Raw genomic sequence first — 22,743 nt, 5'->3', positions numbered from 1 at the left:
TGGTTGGAGGCTCACCACAACATGAGGAACTGTATTAAAGGGTCGCAGTATTGGGAAGGTTGAGAGTCACTGCCCTAGGTTGTCCTGGGTTATGTGCCATATACTTTCTTACTACTGATTCTTTTCCACTTGGAAGAAGGCTACATCTTGGCAAATCTGCTCTAGGACACTTGCTAACTCCTACAAAGCCACATCAAGACCCAGATCTTGTAAACCTGAAGCTGGGATGCAAAGGTCCCATTATAGTGTGCCTGTAGGCTATGAGCCTTACTGCAACTAACTTGCCCTTTTGTCCTAACACCAGATAAACTGCTCTCTGAACAAATGTAGTAAGGTTTCAACAGTTATCACTCGGTGCTGATTCTGTGGTCATAACCACCATGTGCCTCTAGGTGGCACTTGAGTCTAAACAATATCATTTTAGATCTTCGGAACCTTGGCCATCACGAGGTATGGACAGGAGGGAGGCACCCCTTTTCTGATAGGAGGAAACTGTGACTGCATTTTAATGTTAAGGGAAGGATATTGAGAGACTCTAATCTAGGAGGAAGTTGAGCTGAGGCTTTCTGACTCTGATGTCTTTTGTTAAAAACTCTATCATTAACATCAGTTCTTTCTGAGTATATGTATCAGTGGAAATAAAGTCAAGAACTCTGTGTGTGTGTGTGTGTGTGTGTGTGTGTGTGTGTGTGTGTGTGTGTGTGTGTGTGTTGGGTTCTCCTGAGTGAGGGAGAGTGGAGAATGGACACTGCTACTGGTGGCCATCACAGATGACCACAGCTTCATCTTTATTACTTTTCAAACACAGCCTGAGGCTCCATTGGTCTTGGGCATGCACATACACATGCACATGTGTGGGTAGAATGTGTTATGGGTGTGTATAGAGTGCTTACATAAGTGTCACTTTCTGTGTGTCATGGAGGGGGAATGCATGGGACAGTGAACTGAGCCTAAGTCTTGCTCATTGCTTTCAGGCAGTAGAATCACTTTCTGTTACATATTTCATCCCATCTAGAATCTTGTGGCTAGAGTGCTTGTCCTTGGCTGAGCACCCAGAGTTCTATCCTCTTACTTTTCCTGTGTTCTCTTAGCATGGCCAGCATGAGACTTTCTATATTGCTTGAACATTCTGTGCATGATGATTTGGGCTCATGCTCTCCCCTCAGTCAGGCACTGGGTATCTAGTCTATCCTCTCTTGCCCTTCCTCAGAACCAGCAAATTGGTAGGTGAGGAAACTAGGAAGGAGGTCCTGGTTGCAGACAGTGGCCTCAAGAGAAGCCCATTCTAAGAAGCAGAACACAGAATACCAGGAAAGTCTGTTAATGGCATCATGAATCCTGGTCCAGGAACAGTTTGCAGCAATGTGGGAACATAACAAACACCATGCGTGACACTGGGAATGTTATTGATGAAAGGAGGGGAGATGGAGAAACTTGTGTGAAGGGATAGTCAGGTAGAGAGTCACTGTGCAGTAGAGAAGTAGACAAACAGACCAGATGACAGTCCTGTAAAGCCAGGTTTTACAATAGCTTCACAATGATGATCAAGCCTAAGTCTTGGAGCCCATGAATGTTTATTTCCTCATAATTCAAAAAAGGCTTAGTATGTTGGATTGAGAAAGACATACTGAGCTGGAAAATTATCTTGGATTTTTTTTTTTTTTTTGTGAGGTTGATGATGTCACAAGAGTCTTTGCAAAAGGGAAGGAAGTTAGAAGAGAGGGGTTCAGAGGATGCTGGCTTTAAAACAGGGGTGACAGTCCAGTGCCAAGAAATGATCATTTATACAGAAAGTGGAGGAGAAGGGGCTCTCCAGAGAACTCTTCAGGAGAAGGTTGGCCACACCAACAACTTGGTTTTCTGCCAGTGACAACAACCATTTCAGACTTCTGAGATCCAGAACTGTAAGATAATAACTTTCTGTCATTTTAGAAAACCAAGGGTTTTGATGGTTGATTATTGATGTAATGAAGAAGTCACATAGGGAAAAATAAGATGACAGAAACATAAGAAGCAAGGAGAGGAGGTAGAGGACCAAGGAGATTAGGGATCAGATGTGGGTAGTAGGATTCAGACAGAAACTAGGGAATCTAAAGGAAGGAGAGAGAGAGAGAGAGAGAGAGAGAGAGAGAGAGAGAGAGAGAGAGAGAGAGAGAGAGAGATGGACTGACAGGAGGACAGGAAACACGGGAGCAAACAGGGGTGAAGAAAGATGAGCAGATAGAAAGTAAGATGTTGACAGGAACAGAGCATGAAGACAGGATGTCAGGCAGCATGCTCATAGAGTCTGTCCTTGTCCCTACCAGAATTAGTGGATCTTCTTGAGATACAGGTAGATCCCATTCTTGGATTTCAACACAAGTCGTGGTAAGAGGATGGGGACCCTGGTGGGATCTGGCAGCAGCTCAAAGCGGAGCAGGGTCAGGGCCACGACCACCTTCAGCTCATTCATGGCAAACTGTTTCCCTATGCAGTTCCTGGGTCAGAAAGGGACAACAAAACTCAGTGACCTCTGATCCCAGAACATCATTTAAGCCCTGCTTTCACAGGTCCAGTCTAACCTTTGTCATTACAGGCCATACCCACTTCTTCCTCAGGCCTTGGCTTTCCTCATTTTGATATGGCCTCTACATTTTTCAAGGCTACTTTGACTCTAGTTGTTTTAGAGTTACAAAATCTATTAGGCCAGTATTCTAAGAATTAGAGCGCAAACTTGTGAATTATTTAATAAGTTAATCATTGCATAGTTAACTCCATCCAGGGAGATCTAGAGCATGAGTTCCAAAGAGTGAATTGAGATTTCAGTAGAAAGTTCCTACAGGAGGACTGAGTTGGGGTTCCTCAATTGGCTGTCCCATCTGCATCCTACTTAGGGTACCTCTACCTCTTGCATCCATCAGCATCTTAATCTAACTCTACTTCAAAAATGTCCCTTGTTTCTCCTCTAGTTTTCTTTCCTGGACTTCTCTGATCTTCCTGACCCTCCTACCACAATGGCTCTCTGTACTTCCATCAACTAGGGCTGTATTCAGATGCCTAGCTACAGCCATACCCTCTACTGGCTGGTGCCCTCACCTCTTTCTCACCCATCTCACTTCCTACTTCACATCCAGTTGTTAAGGTGTTTAACAACACCTTAACAGGTTGCATATTCCCAAAGCTCAGGCCAATGAGTACCTGGCTGTCATTTCTTTGCAGACTGCCTTTTTGCTCCTGGGTACCCAAGGCACCATCAGTGCTTTATTTAAGGACATGCCACAGACAGGGCATGGGATGATGTCAGAACAAGGAACATTTCGCAAACTGCTCAATGAATGAGTGAAAGAATGGAGGAAGAATATATTTTTGGCAATAGACGTATTTGTCTTGTGAAATACAGTTTTGAACTGGAGGCAGGGATAGAATTGTATCATTCATTCCCATGTTTTTATATAGCCTAGCACCTGACACACAGGAGTGCCTTCATAAGTTATTGTACATTTAAAATTTTACTTGACTCTAAAATTTAATTCATTTGAATTTAAAGAATGAAAAAACTGGAATGAAATACAATAAAAATCAAAAAACCGACTGCTCTTCCAGAGGTCCTGAGTTCAATTCCCAGCAACCACATGGTGGCTCGCAACCACTTGTAATGAGACCTGGTGCCCTCTTCTGGCCTGCAGGAACACATGCAGGCAGAACACCATATACATAATAAATAAGTAAATCTTTAAAAAAAAAAAAAAAAAACAACAAAAATCTCTGAACAAAGCAAGGTAGGGTAGCCTGTACCTGAACTGCAGAACTTGGGAAGTTGAGGCAGAGGGATCATGAGCTCCAGGCAAGCCCAAGACTGTCTCAGAAAACACCAGCAGCAGCATGGTTCATTCCAACTTAAGCTGAGTTTACCCAATACTCTCCTGTCTTCTAGTGCCAGTGACATGGTTTGCAGTGAGTGGAGGTGGGAACATTCCATCCTGAAGTACACCGAAAGCTAGAGAGCCTGAATCTGGAGAACAACTAGCTTAAAGCCTACTCTGTGATTGCTGATTTGCCACTTGAGGAATTCGTGAAGTATAGGCTCAGAAATACGTGCTTCTGCACTGTCTTATAAAGCTCACAGTGAGTTCGAGGATTTTCCTAGAAACCATTGGAAAGCCTTTGTTCGGTTCAGTAGCTATTTCAAGAGTGTTTTACATTTCACTCACCAGGAACCTTAAAAAATGCTATGTGTTATATATAAAACAGAGGGTTTACTCAAAAACAGCTTATTCTCCTCCTTTTCAATGCTTTTTTTTTTTTTGTCTGAAGAGAGACCACTCAACTTCTAAGTGTAACTTCAAGGAATATATATTCTCTGTCAAGGTTTGGACTTTGGGCAATCAGGAGAGGGCTGTGAACATCAGCATTGATTCTTTGGTTGTTCTGGGAGTGATTGCACAGGTGGAGTCGATGCACTCGGCGTAAACCTTTCCTTAAAAGCCCTACTGTAACACCTCATGCATATGACTGGGCAGTTGTCCATGCAGACACCCAAGCAAACTAATCACTTGCCACAGTGATTCTGGACTTAGAGAACTACCCAGCAAGGGTGGTTGGTGGGCCTGGCTGAGTTGTGGAAAAAGGCAGGACCTTTAAGAATTCTGATACTTGAAAAGCTAGACACCTAAAGTTAAATTCACATGAAAAATAAATCAACTTAAAGTACTGCCCCTAAAGTGAGGGAAATATCAGAACGCATGCAAGTGTGTGGTATCCACTGACATAAAAATTTGTCTGGCCAATGGGAAGGGCGATGGGTTAATGTCTTTATAGTGTCTTCTGAAATGCTACCCTCCAGTTGTGCACAAAAACATCCCCAAGAAGATTTTCCATCATGTCCACCAATAAGGATATTCCTGGAGATGTCATGTATGCAGGAGGTGAAAAACATCAAGGTATGTTACAAATACCCTCCACAGTATATCCCATCGATATACACAGGTTGTCTCACCTTGCTCCTCCTGAGAAGGGCAGGAATGAGTGACTGTGTCTGGGAGAATCTGGTGCAAACCTGGAAGGGTCAAACACCTGCAGGGAGAGAGCACCTCAGTCAAGACAGGTAGAGGTTAAATTCCTGCTTTCAACCCACCAGGAGGCAATGCCTGAAGGTGGGAACCACAGGAGCTAATGGTCTGGAGAGAACTTCCCATGCCCTCCTCTGGGGTCTCCTACCTCTGGGTTTGGCCACACCTTCGGGTTGTGGTGGAGTGCATAAATGGAGAGCGTGACTGAGACACCTGTGGAGCAGACAGAAATAGGAGAGGAGATGGGTTATACCCAGGTTGTGAATCTTTGGTTCCTGAGACAGCAGGGGACATGCCTGTACAAAAGGTCTGGATACTACAGATCATCGCTTTGGGAGATGTGGTGACTTTGAAATGAGTTTGAAGCACAAATGAGGAATATAAAAATGAGTTAAAGAAAGAAAAGCAAGAAAAATATGAACCTGAGTTTGGGGAGTAAATAAAATTAGAACTTAAATTTGATGAAGGATTTTCAGTAAAGATGTATAATAATTCGGTCCCCACAAATGATCTCCCAGGTGTTTTAGTGTGTTTTTTTCAGGTGAGTTAATGAAGTTTCAGAGATGGATTATATATTATCCCCACAGTAGTATGTGGTAGAACTAGGGATTTGACAGAATGAGGTAAGAGACAAAGGGTGGTTTCTTGATGTTACAGGGGTCCAGTATCTGCTCATCAGTTCATCTCTGCCATCAACCTGAGTGCTTCTCAGAGGCTGGACCATATATGACTCATGTCATAGGATCATTGATCTCCTTCATTTGCTTTGACCCAGGAACGAAACACATCTCTGTAGTCCCTATATGATTCCTTTATGATTCCTTATCTATCCTACACATACCAGAAAATAGTATTTGAGACCTGAAGTCATAGTACCATATTCAAAGATTTCTTTGTGAAGAATTTTCCAAAGATTGAGTCATGTCGTGTGTGTGTGTGTGTGTGTGTGTGTGTGTGTGTGTGTGTGTGTGTGTTTTGTACATGTATAAATGTAAAACTACCAGTGAAACAAGCTTGAAGAAAAACCCTATTCAATATTTGGGTTACAAATTAGTGCTGCTAGTTGGGCATCAAGTCATTTCCTCTTACCACCAAGTTATGGAGAATAACCAATGGCCTTGGCAAGAGTCTGGAGTCACACTGTATTTACTGATTTATATATAAATAGCAGTTCTTTATAAATACAAATCCCACAAATTAATATCAAATGTAGAGGATGATAAAAAGATGCAACAATTGGTATGGAGAGACAGATAAACTGGTAAGGTGCTTGCTGTGCAAGCATGGGGACCTATGTTTTATTTGCAGAACCTGTATAAAAAGAACATATTTGTCATCACATTGCTGGTGAGGTAGGAGCAGGCACCCACTGACCATCCAGCCTAGCCTAATAGGTGAGTTACAGGTCAGTGAGAGACCTCCTGAACTAAAAGTATCAAGGCAGACAGTACCTGCTGAATGAAACTAATGTTGACCTTTGGCTTCCACTTGTAGGTGCGAACATACGCCTGTGTTCCCAGCCCCACCATGAAAACAAACACATGTGACAGTAAGGACACATGAAGGATAAGACTGGCTATGAATTACATAGTGTTGGCATCTGGAATTTTGTCTGGAATATAAAAATCAAAGAATGGATGCCTCATGATAAGGACATGGATTCAAATGGAGTGTTAGCTGATGAACAAGAGATGCTTACAATTATTCTTGCAAAGCAGCAGAATTGGAGTAGGGTTTCAGGACTGTTGAAGCACATGGATTTTTTGATCATGCCTTATCTCTGGAATGAGTTTAGGTGAATGGGCCTGGGAAACTCATACCTTTGGGTAAAGAGCGGCCATCAGGGAAGGTGATAGGCTTGCTGAGCTCTCTAATAATGCCTGGTACAGGTGGGTAGAGCCTCAGGGCCTCCTTGATGCACATGGTGGTATAGGGCATTTGGTCCAGGTGATCCCTAAAACAAGGTCCATCGTGAAGAGCAGGTAGATTGGAGACCAGGGGCTGCTCCCTGCTCATAGAATAAGGGTTCTTCCACCCTTTGAACTCTTACCAGGTAATGGATGATCCATCCCCCAGGAGGCTCTGAACTTCTTCCCTGCATCTCTGCTGGTGTTCAGGGTGTGTGGCCAGAGCATAAAAGATCCATGAGACTCCACTGGCTGTGGTGTCATGGCCCTCGAACATGAATGTGTCCACCTCTGCACGTAGGTCCTTGTCAGACAAGCTATCCCCATTCTCCATCTGAGGGAGGCAACAGGTGTCATCAGAGCTGTGCATGTTCCTTGCTGTGTGCTCCCAGGCAGACTCTCTGTGATACACAGGCCTCTGTGACACACACTCACTCTGGCAAACAAGAGAATGTCCAGAAAATCCAAACGTCTCTTCTTTTTGACCTTCTCCAGCTCTCCCTCATCCTGTAGCTGATCTTTTCTCATCTTGATCACTCCATCTGTTCCAGAACATCAGTTATCACATACCCCCAAGAGCTACAGTAACCCCACATAGCTCCATGTGTCTCCTTGCCTAAAGCTAGGTGCTATATATAGATGAGTTAGTAAGGAGTGGGCAACATTAGAAGACCAGTACTATCTGATGTAGGTTAGAACTCCTCTCAAGACCATGGGCCAAGGAAGTTCTGCTTGAGCTGATAGGTCAGATCTCACTAAACTTTGCCAATGTGATGACATCCACATAGAATGTGGCATTCTGAGATCACAACTCAAACATTTGCAGTGTGAAAATATCCACGTGTATGTGACCTCAGTACTATAGGGGCACTGAAGAGCCTAGATCTGCCTCAGAGGTCATCAACAACCAGCCCCTTTGAGCTAATCCTTGGAAAGGAGGAGAGACAGGAAGTACAGACAGAACCTGTGTGATCATGAGCAAGTTGACAGGCATGGTTGGCCAAGCGGCCATTGGAGGACAGACTGTAGATAGTGTCATTCTGATGAAAGATGTTCCGCACACGGGAATAAAACAGGTTGTTGAGGTCTCCAATGGCCTGGATGTAGGACTTGTAATTTCTGAGGAAGAAGATGCAGAATAGATTAGACTGTGGAGAGATCTGACCTGCAGATAGAATGGACTCTGGGAAGAGATTTTCTATATGGTTGAGACAGACAGCATTGAGGCACACATTAATTCTGTCTTATAACCCTTGTAATTTTCAAGACTGCAGAGTGGGGAATGAGTATCCAGGCATCCACCTCAGCTAGGGATCAGTGCTCTGTGGTTGGGACAGGGTTGGATTGTGTCAGAAATTGACCTGGGGTTGGTGCTAGGGATGCTGTGAATGTGTTACTTTGATTGATAAATAAAACGCTGATTGGCCAGTAGCCAGGCAGGAAGTATAGTGTAGGTGGGATAAGAAGAGAGGAGAATTCTGGGAGGTGGAAGGCTGAGTCAGGAGATGCTGCCAGCCACCACTGCCATGAGAAGCAAGATGTAGGGTGCCATTAAGCCACAAGCCACATGGCAACGTATAGTTTTATAGAGATGGGTTAATTTAAGATGTAAGAACTAGATAGCAAGAAGCCTGCCACGGCCATACAGTTTATAAGTAATATAAGTCTCTGTGTGTTTGCTTGGGTCCAAGAAGCTACGGGACTGGCAGGTGAGAAAGATTTGTCCTGACCATGAGCCAGGCAGGACCAGCTCCAGGCTGGAGTCATACTCTTGGTTTTTTTTTTTTTTTTTTTTTTTTTTTTTTTTTTTTTTTTTTTTGTGTGTGTGTGTGTGTGTGTGTGTGTGGAGGTAAGTATCCAAGCTGTCCCATCTGCATGTCAGATGAGGCTATACCAGTTGTTAAGACCAAAGACCCTAAAGTTTAAGGGTTGTCACTCACCCATCCACTTGGACACTACCCTTGTGGCTGAAGGCACACTTCATGATGGTGTCTAGGGTCATCAAAGAGACTTGTTGAAAGATCTCTATAGAGGAGTCCTGACCAGCCAGCAGTTCCCATTTGTCCTGCAGTGGGAGGGAACAGTGACCTAATATCCACAGAAGACTTGTGCTCAATAAACTTGATTATTTCTGTATATTTTCAGATACCATGTTCTAAGTCCTTTACAAACTTATAAGATAGGAAACAAGTTTCAAATGTTTGCAACTAGTTACCATGTTTTATTTGACAAGCAATGCTGTTTGGGGGACAGTAAAGAAGATGATGCATCAGTGTTTGAAGAGCTGAGCCCAACCTGAGATAATGGTAGGACTTCCATGTATCAAGCATAAGAAAGCCCAAGTAGCCATTATGGGCATTTCTAATGGGGTCACCAGTGACTTCAATTACTATGTATTCAGCAAAGCTTGTCTAGAACAATTGAGTCAGAGTCCAGAGTCCTGTTGAAAGTTTGTGGTATAGCCACCTTGGCTACGGCAATGTGGATCTGGCATCCATTACTCTGCTGTGTCAGTCAAGTCCATGTAGAAGCACTGAGATCAAGGGAAACTCTGACTCAGTATCATCTGGAAAGTCCCTCTGAAGTCAACAATTTGAAGAGGGAATTGGGGTCTCTATCTAACATGATGTTCGTTGCCTTGGGCAATGAGAAAGTATGGCCATATCCTGGTACCTGTAATATTTCTGGTCCAGCTATTTTTGAAGAGCCTATATTCATAGTAGAATACACATGTGGAGCTTGTTGTTGTACACTCTGAGTAGGTGAAGATAGAGCTTGAGAGAGAGAAAGGAGAGAGAAGGGAGAGAAGGGAGAGAAGGGAGTATGAGGAGCAAAAGAAGGAAGATGGTGGCTGCTGCTGTGGCTGCTGCTGCTGCTGCTGCTGCTGCTGCTGCTGCTGCTGCTGGAGTAGCAGCAGTTGCAGAAGCAGCAGCTGTTGTAGAATGAACAGCAGATCTGAGGGGAGCAGAGTAGAAAGTCAAATGAACTCACCAGCATCAACTGGACAGAGTCAGCCATGGTCTTCACATAGGGCTTCAGAATGTCATAGTGGAAGGCTGGGGTTAGCATCCGCCGGTGCTGGAACCATGGCTGTCCATTTAGCAAGAGCAAACCATAGCCTGGGCCAGAGATGGGTGTGTATGTGTGAGTTGGAATCAGAGAGACAATTAGATAAACTTAGGGAGGGGTGTGTAATGGAACTGAGGATGACAATTCTGAAGAATGGTACTGTTTAGAACATGAATTCCCTAGCTAGTGAGACAGTCTTACAATCTGTGATTATGACATCTGTGATATAACACGAACTGCTAAATGATCTTATTAATAAAAAACCCAGAACCAGATATTGGGGTGAAAGCTGAAAGATCAGAGAAACAGAACAAGCCAGCCACATTCTTACCTCTATGAAATTCCCAGCTTCAAGAGAATAAGTTTCCTCATGCCTTATATACCTTTCTCTACCCAGACATCACTTCCTGAGATTAAAGGCATGTGTGCTTTCTGGTACTAGGATTAAAGGTGTGTGCCACTACTGCCTGGCTCTGTTTCCAGGGTGGCCTTGAATTCATAGCCATCTGGATGGATCTCTGCTTCCCGAAAGACAGAATTAAGGGTGTGTGACACCAGCATCTGGCTTCTATGTCTAAACTAGTGGCTGGCTCTGTTCTCCAACCCCAGGAAAGTTTATTAGGGTACACAAGATATCACATAAAAGATGGGACCCCACAACAATGATTCCACTAGGACTATGGTAATGCCACCAAGCTGACAAACACCACCCACAGATCAGCTTTGGACTAAAAACTGCTTAGGACAATTTGATTGACCAGCTAAGATGACCCAGCCTCACAGACTACTCATCCAAGGACTTGAGACAAGCCCTGAACTTTTGCATTATGTGGAGACTGGACAACAAAGGATACAGTTATCTCTCCCAGGACTTGACAATTAACCCCAAAATTTTCTTTTCAGGATTCCTTAAAGATGCTGTTGCCCCCAGACAGCAGGAAGTAATTTTAAGAACATGAAGTCCACATTCCCAAGAGGTGGGGTGGGTGGTTTTTTGGTCATTCAATGGGTTCAATTATGGATAATTGTCATTGTTTAGGATGGTTGGTTACAAGTTGTTAATTGACAATGGTCAGGAAAAAAAATCTAATCAAGGAGATTAGATTCAGAGATTTTGTTTGAAAAAAAGAAAAAGAAAAAAGAGGATATAGATATAATAAGATAAAAGGTAGGTTATTGGATCTAATCTGAAAAAAGAAATAGAAATGATGAATAAAGGGAAAATTATTGAATCTACTCAAAAGAAAAAAAAGAGAACATGGATATGATAAGATAAAAAGGTAGATTATTGAATCTACTTTTTGAAAGCAACTGCTAGTTTAAATATTTTACATTGGATTGGATTTTTGTATATTGTATAAAAATCATGTGTATTGATACAAATTTGAGATTGATTTTGTTAGAAAACACTATACATGTATTTCTATTCTTTTTTTTTTTTTTTTTTTTTTTTTTGTTTTTCAAGACAGGGTTTCTCTGTGTAGCTTTGCGCCTTTCCTGGAATTCGCTTTGGAGACCAGGCTGGCCTCAAACTCATAGAGATCCACCTGGCTCTGCCTCCCAGTGCTGGGATTAAAGGCGTGCGACACCACTGCCAGGCTCATTTAGTTTCTGCTTCCCACATCCCCAAGTAGACAACCTTTCCATCCTCTAGAACTCAACCTGTTCATCCTTCCCAGCAAGGTGGTTTTTTATCTGCCTCGTGTCAAGGGGGCTGCCTAGTTTCCACCCTGCATGATAGATCTGTGTACAAATAATAATAGTAGATACCTCACTCATGTGACTATATCAGGTGAAGCATGTTGTTGTGCATTCTATTCTTGTTCAAGGTATTGTATCTATACAGTTCATTTAACAATGTAATGCAGTTTTCTAGTCCTTGAAAGTTATTACCAACTATTTAGGATAATAAATGCAGTTTAGTAGTTAGTTATTACAACTGAACTTGTAGTTGTATTAGATATTTTTTCGAGGTCAAACAGAGATATATTTTAGATAGGTCATCTTCAAACACTTCAGTGATCTACAGAATATGGCATTTAAGATATTTTAATAACATAGATTTAATAAGATTTTTAAAAATAATATAGATTTTTTTCTTTTTTTAAAATGACAATGAGACATGTCTGCTCATGGCAGCACCAATCTACTTCAGAGAAGATGATGGACATTGGAAAAACTCCTTATGGAGTTTGCCTCGACTGCTGACAGTATGCTGTCCAAAATGGACAAGAAGGATACAAAAGAAAGGACTGCTGATCCTTGCCAACACGAAGTAGGAAAGCTCTTTAAAAGATCCTGCTTCACAGATGAGTCTGTCAGATATGCTAGGCCTATAGGCTGAAGATGGATGCTCTAATGTTGCAGAGGAACCTTGGGTGGCTGTCCAGGCAACCAGTTGTTTCTGTCATTCCTCACATTTTTTGGAAGTTGCTTGTTTGCATTTCCTCCTTACTCAGTTTAATATTATTTCCTTCTCGGGTCTCTGAGGGAGTTGAAGATTAAATAGTTATAGTTTTCATTGTTAACAAATTCAGAACAGAAACTTACTGAAGAGGTGTAAAGTGTTATAAGATTGAAAGACAACAAAAGATATTTTTGGCTGGTAATACAAGTTAGGATAGAAAGTGAAATAGGTACAACATTTTGGACTCACCAAAATAGGATAGATAATGGAGTATTTTCTCTGAATCTGTCAAATATTAATGGACTGGGCATTGTTAATATAATTCTTGACTGTATATATTGTATATACTTATTGTACTTATATATAGATTTTCTAATATTAGTTATAACCCTTTATTATTTTAGACAAAAAGGGGAAATCTAGTGCTATATTGTGTTCCCTAATAAACTTTCCTGGGGATTAGAGGACAGAGCCAGTCACTAGATTAGACATAGAGGCCAGACAGTAGTATCAAACACCCTTAATCCTTCACTTGGGAGGCAGAGATCCATATGGATCTCTGTGAATTCAAGGTCACCTTGGAAATAGAGGCAGGCAAGGCAGTGGTGGCATACACCTTTAATCCCAGTACTGAGAAGCACACATGTCTTTAATCCCAGGAAGTGATGTCTGGGTAGAGAAAGGTATATAAGGCATGGGGAAACAGGAACTCACTCTCTTGAGGCTGAGGATTTCGTAGAAGTCAGAATGTGGCTGGCTTGTTCTGTTTCTCTGATCTTTCAGCTTTCACCCCAATATCTGGCTCTATTTTTTCAATTCTATTAATAAGACCTTTTAAGATTCATGTTACACTGTGAGATAAAAATTGCAAAAGAGTTGATGGTAGACCAACCAGGAACATACACAATGTTTAGATAAGACTGTTTGGAGAAGTGAAGGGTCACAACAGAGCTTCTACTTCTTCCAGGTGGGATTGGGGCTAGATCAAGATGGTGGTAGCCTGTCACATTTTGTTCTCTGTGAAAAAGCGCCACAGCACTTGAAAAACCTAATTGGGACTAGACCACATTCCCAATTTAGACATACATACCAATCCAAGGAGCCAGCAATCTGTAGGCACCATTAGCCTTAGGATCTGAAACAGAAACAAGAAATGGGATAAATAAGGCAGCTCCAAGGCAGCTGTGGTTGAAGCCACTGGCTTCTGTGATCTTTTAAGGGCTGTCTGTTGGCAAATGTCTGAACAGTCAGGCTTAGGAAGCCAGGATTCATGTACCAGAACATGAACTCGCCCAGAGCAGGGATGGTGACTTGATGAGGAACAATTCATATGTTCAAAGTCAAAGAACAGGACAAGTGTGACAACTGTGTGTGTGTGTGTGTGTGTGTGTGTGTGTGTGTGTGTGTGTGTGCATTACAATGGATCATGGCTTAATTATGATTCTGGGAAGGTAACAGAGATTTTAAACCTCAAACCAATATGCATTTGAAGTGTGTTTTTCAGACCTGGAACAATTTTGATTAAATAACAAAGAAAGATGAAGGCTTTTGGCTAAGGGCTTGAAATTTCAGGACTGAGTGTAGTTGGCCATGTACTGGGGTGTGGCCAGGGAAGAATGGTAGGTAGAGTGTGTAGGGCAATGGTGGAGTACCACACTGTTCTGGAATGTGACAACCTAGGGTGAGCTACAAAGAGGAACTTATCTCTTCACAGTGCTATGTTTCTCTCACCTGATCGCCCCAGAATCACCTTCATGTATTCAGGGTCATAGACAGTAAAGTAAGCTTTGCTGCCCCAGAACCAGCGAGGGAAGCCACTTGGAAAGTTCTCCACACACTTCATAATCTGCGGTAGCTCCTGGTCAGTTTGGAACTGCTGTTGAGGGAAACATAAAGAGTGGGACTCTAGTTTAGTTTTTTGGACTGGAGACAAGAGCAGAATAAGCACAGGAACACAGTTCTAGATTATTTTTTTCAGAAGCAGCCAGGAATTTGGAGCAGTTTGATGGACTGTGTATGCTGTCACTCAGAGCTTTGCTACACTGGGGACTGCTCCTGAGCTGGATTTGATAGTGCTGTTGGGTGGACCCTCAGTTCTACACACAAAGCACCTCATAGCCATCTCCTTCGAAGAGCATCCATTGCACAGTCCTTTGTTGACTACCTTCCCATGTATCCTCCTACTTGGCTCTGTGCCTTGTTTCCTGGGGTGACAGTGGAGGGAGTCAGTACTGCCCATTCCCAACATACAGGGTGCTACAACATCTTCCTAGGAGATCTCAGACACCTGTGCCTGTACAGGGAAGTGATGGTTTGCTTGAATCCAAGTAGCTTACAGTGCAGGGTGCTTGGAAGGAGAATGGAGAGCTAAACAGACCCCGAGGAAATTCTAACATCAGTGCCCTCATGTGAGGACACTACACAGCCTTTTTCCTTTATGTGCCATGACTTCAGGATTTCAGCTTGTAATTCACCCATCCTGAGTATTCCCCTGAAGGGAATTTTCTAGGCCAGCTACCCACTCATCCCAGCAGTGTGAACTCTTCCTGTGCCTGACAGCTCCTGAGATGTGTGCCATTGCCATAAAAAGAACCCCACAGGGCAAGGTTTCCATCTCACTGATGTCTGCATTCCCAGGCAGTCTCTGAGCTTGGGAGAGAATAGTCAGGAGTCACTAAGCAAGGAACCACCTAGAAGCTATTGGAGAACAGCAGAGGCTACTGAAGGTGCTCAGTCTGAAGAGGAGGAGACTAGGTAGGCTCAACCACAGCCTTGCAAGTGCAGGGCTGTCAGTACAGAGTTGAACCACCCTAATGCTGGAATGTGTCTCGGCCTGAGCTGTGTGTCTCATGAAGTACTTGGACTTCTTATACAGGGGGCTTTGTCCTGTGAACTTGGTGGCCAGTCTGTGAGACCCCCATCCTCCCTGCTCTCCCACCCACCCACCCTTCCCTTTCCTTCATACCTTGTGCCCAAAGAACCAGTGAAAGGGTGGGGATGGGAACTGCTGGAAAGCCTTGAGTAGCCATTGCCGGTGCAGGTAGAACTGGACTGCTTTTAGCAGCAGCAGAAGCAAGCCAAGCACGGAGGCCACTTGCAGGAAGCCGGAGATGCTGCCCGCGAACCTGAGGGGGCTCAGAGCAGAGACACTCATGATGCGGCCACTGCTGAGCCTGCCCTCACTCTCTGGAGTCCTTTCTGGCTCCTGCCTAAATCCTGTAAGGACTGCCCACCTGTGAGTGGGAGGGAGAAAGATTAAGGCAGACAGAGCTCGCTCTCAAAGTGCAATTGGCCAATTAAAGTGAATTATTTACCTGGGGAGGCAGAGGAATGATTTGTCAGCAGACAGCGGCAAAGTGCCCAAACTGCACCTACTTTGCTCTCTTTGTGTTAGTCAAAAACATTTATTTATTTGCCTTTTTATTTTTCCTTTTCATTATTTCTCATATACATTTATGGGGTACAGTGTGGTATTTCAATGCATGAATATTGTACATATTAGCTAAGCAGAATATTATTTCCTTAAATATTTATCCATTTTAACTTTTTCATACAAAGTTTTATTTATATTTTAAATATCAAACGAAGTTGTCATATAAAAATAACTATCTTGCTGAAGTAGTATCTGACAGGGGGTCACCATACTCTGGCTCTTTCCCCAGTCTGTGGCTTTACTTGTTGCTCTTGGGAGGTCCTTCAGTTCCCACAGCGAACTCAACACCTACATAGTTTCTTCTGAATTGTCCATGCCAAGTGGATGGTGAGTGGTTCTAATTCAGACTGCAAAGCATCCAGGCACTTCTGCCCTTCTCCCTCTAGGTTTCATGAGCAGACCATGCCTCGTGATGCTAAAGTTTCTAGTCAATGTCTTGCATTGTTCCTGAGGCATTCATCCTCTGCCTGAATGCTGTTGAGCATCCCAGATGGATGCTGAGCACATCTTCCATGTCCAGTTTCTTTTGACTGGATAAGTCTAAGTGTCAGCTCATGAGACTTTCTCTGAACATATCAACACACACACACACACACACACACACACACACACACACACACACACACACACGCATGCATGCATTTTTTTCTGAGTTAACTTTTATTCTTGCAGGGTCATAGTGATGTTTGGGATTCTATTATTTCTACTGCTTCAGTTCAGTCTGGGCTTTATTTCTATGGGGCAATAGATGACGTGGATCTGGTTTTCCTTGACATCATGTTTTTCTGATTGTGGACGATTTCTGCCCAAATTTCCATCAACAATGGCAAAAGGAGTCAGGCTATGCAGGGTCATGAGTGCCCTTTTAGCAACATAGACTGCAGATATTCCTTCCTCATGCCTGTCTTGTTTTGCTTTTTATTTGGAGTCAGTAAGTTTCTTTCTGTTCTTCCACACCCTCTGATGAGGATTTGTGGACAGCATACAGTTAAATTCCACTTTTAAAATCTATTCAGCCAAACTAACTCTTTTGATGGGAACGTTTCATCCATTTATAAAAAATTTCTGTTGTGGACTCTATTGTTGGTTTACTAGAGACTTCCTTACATGTGACTTGGCATATTTCTCTTGTTTTCAGAATTTCTTGCCCTGGACATTTGAGAACTTGAATATAGTTTGTCTTTGATAGGACCATATCAGGTTAAGCAGTCTTTTGAATATATTTCACTTGGATGCCCATATATTTCTCAATATTTGGAAGGCTTTCAGCTATTATTTAATTAAATAGATCTACCTGTTTATTTGTTTGCATGTGTGTTGCACATGCATGCCATAATGTGTGTGTAGAGGTCGGAGGACAGCTTGTAGGAGTTGATTTTCTCCAGCTATCATGTGGCTTCCAGAGATGAACTCATATTGTCAACTTGGAAGCAAGTACCTCTAGCCATTGAGTGACCTCCCCAGCTCTCACAAAGTAGGTTTCTTTTCATTCTGTACCCTATAATTCCAATACTTTTCACTCATAGCATCTTGTTGGCCTTATCTACTTTATTCTGTCTTTTTCCTGTTCCTTTTTATTTTTTTTTTTGTCTGGTTATTTCAAAAGCATGTCTCCAAGCTCAGAACTCTTCCTTCTGCATGATGTAATCTGCTATTCAGACTCAAAATGGTATTTTTATTTCATTAATTGAGTTCTCTGTAGTATCTATTTGGTTCTTTTTATGCTCTATAAGCCTTTTTATTTAAGAAAAAGAAAATTCAGCATAATGTTTTGAACATAGGAAATATACTCTAACTGTTATAAATTGCAATATCTCTAATTATTTAGCAACGTCTATAACCAACTCTCATTTGTTTTAAATGATTGACAAATTGATAGTTTGATTGACTTGTAGCCTCAATACTTCTCATGTTGCTCTGAATCTCTTTTTCCAGTTTCTTATTCAAGTGATAGATTTTTTTGTTTGTTTTAATAAAATCTGTATTCTTCCACATCTTGTCAAGTTTCCTTAAAATCGTTATTTTGAGTTTTTTCTTAAGGCAATCCATTGATTGCTTTTGTAGCATTTGCTAGAAAGATGTTCTTTGTTATGTTAGTTGTGTCTTTATTTTTTTTTTGATTGTCCCAATTTTTTAAAAACTTAATTAATTAATTATTATTATTACTATTATTATTATATTTGTATTTTAATTTTACACATCAGCCATGGGTTCCCCTGTCCTCCCCACTCCCACCCCCCCCCCCACCTTCCCCCTATCCCCTCCCCTCCATTCCCATCTCCTCCAGGGCCAAGACTCCCCTGGGGATTCATTTAAACCTGGTGGATTCAGTACAGGCAGGTCCTGTCCCCTCCTTCCAGGCTGAGCAAAGTGTCCCTGTGTGAGCCCAAGGTTCCAAAGAGCCAGCTCATGCACTAAGGGCAGGTCCTGGTCCCACAGCCTGGATGCACAGGGACAAATAGCCAAATGAATGGAAGCACATGAATGATGAACCAAAGGCTGTGGCGCCCCCAGCTAGATCAGGGCCTCTGGATAAGTGAGACAATTGAATAGCTTGATCTGTTTGGGAGGCACCCAGGCAGTGGAGCCCCAGCTGGATCAGGCCCTCTGGAGAAGTGTCTTTATTTTTATACTTGTGTCTGTGGTTGATCACTTGCTTCTGCAGCTTTTGTGGGGTAGTTTTTGTTTTTTTGTTTTTTGCAAGGGACTTTCTTCTGGAGATGTGCCCCAGTGTGTCAGTAGGATAGTTACACTGGTTTTAGTTCCAGCATTGTGGTGTCCATGAAGCTTCTTCATTTACAATATCAACACTGATGACGTGTGTGTGTGTGTGTGTGTGTGTGTGTGTGTGTGTGTGTGTGTGTGTGTGTGTGTGTGTGTGTGTGTGTGTGTGTGTGTGTGTGTGTGTGTTTTAGTGGTCTAGCCCACAGGTTTTTGTGGGGTTTTACTGATAGGTCTCCTTAGAAAGTTAGCCTGTCTGTAGCTGTGAGGGCAATGCATGCTGCTGTGTCTGAGGGTGGGAGGTCACATTTTAGTTTCTGTTGTTTCCACCAGGTATGGCTGATGTGATGGAGCCAGGAAATCAAGGCATGACTGGCATATCACTGGAAGGGACCATGCTAGCCAGTTTCTGAGGGCTGCAAGGGACAAGGCTGCTGAAGGATCACAAAGGTTTATTATTGTGTGTTTAGTAATGAAAAGGCATATATCACTGTCTGAGGGCTGGGTAGTCCAGGCTCCTCTGGAGGTTTTTGTTTGTTTGTTTGTTTTTTCTAGACAGGGTTTCTCTGTGTAGTCCTTGATATCCTGGAGCTCTCTTTGTAGACCATGCTGGCCTCGAACTCATGTAGATCTACCTTCCTCTGCCCCCTGAGTGCTGGGACTAAAGATTTGAGCCACCGTGCCCAATCTCTGGAAGTTCTGAGCAGGCAGAACACAGCAAGCCTGGTAGCAGGAATGTGGCATTCTTGCGTATCTACTCTGTTCTGCATGGCTCCAGGACAGATCTGACTGGGGTGGTGAGGGAGTGAAGAAATGACAAACAGATATACAGAAACACAGATGCACAGAAAAAGCTGCAGTTGCATGGACTGGGGTCTGTGGTGGAGAAGCTGAAGTCCCTCTTCCTAAGCTCAGTGTGTTTATATATATGGCTGAACAGAGAGGCAGGTTTTTGCACACAGCTGATCAATGGGGCAGGTTTAGTTAATTGTGGTAGTTGGAAGCCTCTGTAGGGGAGCATTCTTCGGGCTCTTCAGGGGGAGAAAGCTATGGTGGACAGTTTCTGCACACACAATCAGTATCTCTACAAGGACCAAAAAAGGCTTTGCTATCCCTCTGAGCCTCATCCCAGGGAAGTGAAACTTTGCCATTTTCCTACATGTTCGAGCTAGGGTCCTTGACGTAGCCATGTCCATGTCAACAGAACACATTCACTCAAGGCTTCATTTATTCAGGGCTTTTCCCATTCCCTACAATTGTCTTAGGACCATGCAGGGGCTAAGATATAAGAGTAGGCTCAGGTAGGAGACTAGTGAATGTTAATTGGCTGCACACTGTTTCTTCATGGGGACTTTACTCACTGAATTGATTAGGATGGCAATGCCTAGTTACTCCTGGGGCTTCTGGTGGGAGGAAAGGATCTCTAAGCTATTTCCTATGGCCTTGGTAGGGCAGGCTGCTTTGTGGAAAGTTAGGAAGCTGATTGGTGCTAATTGGCTACATCATGGGATTCTGGGGGAAAAGGTGGAGCTCAAGATGGTGTCCTGCAGGAGAAGCTGGAGTGGTGGCTGTACCTGAGTTAATGCTGCAGTGTAAGATTACCTGACAGTGCTGCAAACGGGCCTTTGGCTTCTCTGAGAGCAAGTGTTTCAGATGCTTGTGTCTTGAACAGGGACTGCTAGACACCTCCAACATATGCATTCACTATGTTGTGAAGCTTAGGTTTGCTCTCATGTTAGGAACTATAACAATACATGTTGCGTCCTCCATTTCCCTTTTTACACAGATATCTCTGGTCTCTGGGCTCTGTGTGATGTTTGTTACTCCCTTCAAACACTATTCCAGTGGAATAATACTTGATTTTTCTTGGTTTGGGCCCTTGTTATAGAGGGGAACATAGCAGATACATCTAGTCAGCTATTTTGCTGGTGACTTTCCACTGAACATTTATTGTGTGCCTGGCAGGGCGGTAGGGGGTATGCACACAGCTAGCAAAACAGACACCAACCTTGACTTAAAAGAACTCAGTTTAGTTCAATAAGTATTGTTAGTTGTACCCTTGCCCTTATTTCAATGATGAGAAACTGATAACAGAGAGGCAAAGTGATATGGTAAAAAGGAAATCAATCATTGAGAGTCCATGGTAGTACTGGTCACCTTCCCTATTGGATTACAAGACTGCCTCCCCCAGAAACTGCTGACATGCTCCTAAAAGTTTTCTCCTCTGCCTTTCCTAATAACAAGGGATGCATTTCTCAACCTACAGGGCCAAAGGTCCTTTCTTGCTCTCCTAAATCATATGCCCTGTCAAAAACTAGAGCAAAGGGGAATGTAACAATTTACCCTCCCCTCTCATTGAACTTTATCCCAGTTTCGTGCCTACTTTTTGTATCTACATTCTGCTCGTACCCTCTAACCTTGGACTCTTGGACTGTGACCTTTTCCTTCTTTTGCCCAAGGACCTATTTTTTAACCCTTAAAATGAAGGAATAGAGTGGAAAGAGTTCTGGAGTTTGAACCTGACTGTCAGTTACAGTCATGTGTCTTTTATTCTTTAAACTCACTTGTGAGTTCTTTAAGAATTTTATACAATGTATTGTGATCATATTCATCCCCTTTCTCAATTCCTCCCAGATATGTGCTTCACTTCCCTACATACTTCATTCTCTGTCTTCTTCCCCTACCCTACACCTGTCAAGTCCAATTTGTGCTGCCCATATACACTTGTTTATGTGGCCATTCACTGAAGAAGCATGGTCAACCTACCAGGGGGTTGACCCCTTTCCCTACATCTTCGCCAGAACTTGTTTTCAGCTTTTTTTTTTTTTTATCTTAGGATTGACAGAGTCTCAAAATTAGAATTTCTCTAATAGCTAGGAAAGTTGGACACCCTTAAAAGACATTTTCTAGAAGTTTTATTTCTTTTGAGAATTCTCTGTTCAGATCCCATAGCCTATTTTAAAATAGTTTTTTTGAGATTGTAGTGTAACTACATCATTTCCCCCTTTCCTTTTCTTCTCCTTTCCACAAATCTCCTTGCTCTTCCAAACTAATCTCCTTTTTTCTTTAATTGTTGTTATATAAACATATATACATTTGTATGTATTTATGCATATATGCATATGTGCGATCCTAAATACATAAATAACACCTGGTCAATCCATATAATGTCACTTGTATGTATGTTTGGGGGCTGATTATTTGTTTTTGGATACTCAATTGATGTGCTCTTCCATGTTCTCAGCATTTCTTAGCTGCCTGTAGTTCTTTGCATAGGGTTGAGTCCTCATGAGCTTTCCTCCTTCCAAGTTCGAAAGTCTTTAGGTGTTGTCCTTGGAGGAGAACTTACTATTTCCAATTTCCTAAACCAACATAATTTCTAAATGCATTATAAATACTTACCTTATACCTGCAGACAAATGTCACTCTCATCCTTTATCAAATCTTCTTCTTCTCTTCCTTCTCCTTTTGTTTTTCTCTTTCATTCTCTCCTCCACCTCCTATTGTCTTTCTTCTCCTCTTCTTCCTCCTACTTCTTCTTTCTGCTTCTGCTTCTTTTACAACAGACAGATTCTCTTGTCAAAATGCAGAGAATAAGTGACCATGGGGTGTAGCACAAATCTTAAAAGTTCTTATTAATAAAAACAAACCTGGACAGGTATTGGGGTGAACACTGAAAGATCAGAGAAGCAGAACAAGCCACAGCTACCTCACCTCGCCAGCTCCTCAGCTGATCCTGTTTCCTCAGACTGGAAGCCTCTGAGTCCTCATCCAAATGAATCTCAGCTGAACTGCTTCTCAAAAGCCTGAATACTTAACCCGCTCTATCTAGCTCCTCATCCTCATGCCTTAAATACCGTTTTGCTTTCTGCCATCACTTCCTGGGATTAAAGGTGTGAGTCACCATGCCTGGCTGTTTCCAGTGTGGCTTTAAACGCACAGAGATCCCAAGTGAGAGGAGTAAAGGCATGTGTGCCACCATTTTCTGGCCTCTATATCTAGTGGCTGTTCTGTTCTCTGACCTCAGATAAGTTTATTAGGGTGTACAATATTTTGGGGAACACAATACCACCACAATGGGGTACTTAGCCCTCCTTAGTACATCTACAATACAAACTAGATACCTAAGGCTTCAGGAACATCGTAGAAGTGGTGGTA

General features: G+C 42.6%; 1 protein-coding gene across 2 annotated transcripts; it reads right to left on the bottom strand.

The window, feature by feature from the left end:
* Positions 1 to 2,303: 2,303 nt before the first annotated feature.
* Positions 2,304 to 15,650, bottom strand: LOC118578079 (cytochrome P450 4A10). 2 transcript variants are annotated; one of them, XM_036178715.1, is made up of 12 exons: positions 15,397 to 15,650; positions 14,163 to 14,307; positions 13,522 to 13,566; positions 9,947 to 10,074; positions 8,896 to 9,020; positions 7,920 to 8,074; positions 7,391 to 7,497; positions 7,099 to 7,289; positions 6,869 to 7,002; positions 5,197 to 5,261; positions 4,976 to 5,052; positions 2,304 to 2,477 (listed from the first exon to the last, which is right to left on the bottom strand). In XM_036178715.1, the coding sequence occupies exons 1-12, from the start codon at positions 15,583 to 15,585 to the stop codon at positions 2,309 to 2,311; spliced, it is 1,530 nt and encodes a 509-aa protein (XP_036034608.1). In that variant the 5' UTR covers positions 15,586 to 15,650; the 3' UTR covers positions 2,304 to 2,308. The 2 variants fall into 2 exon arrangements, with proteins under 2 accessions (XP_036034608.1, XP_036034609.1); XM_036178716.1 differs by lacking the exon at positions 13,522 to 13,566 and having other exon boundaries at positions 2,445 to 2,477; positions 4,976 to 5,035.
* Positions 15,651 to 22,743: the final 7,093 nt, after the last annotated feature.

The sequence above is a fragment of the Onychomys torridus genome, chromosome 2, assembly GCF_903995425.1.
Source record: "Onychomys torridus chromosome 2, mOncTor1.1, whole genome shotgun sequence".
Taxonomy (NCBI): Eukaryota; Metazoa; Chordata; class Mammalia; order Rodentia; family Cricetidae; genus Onychomys; species Onychomys torridus.
This window is presented reverse-complemented; position numbering and strand designations above follow the sequence as displayed.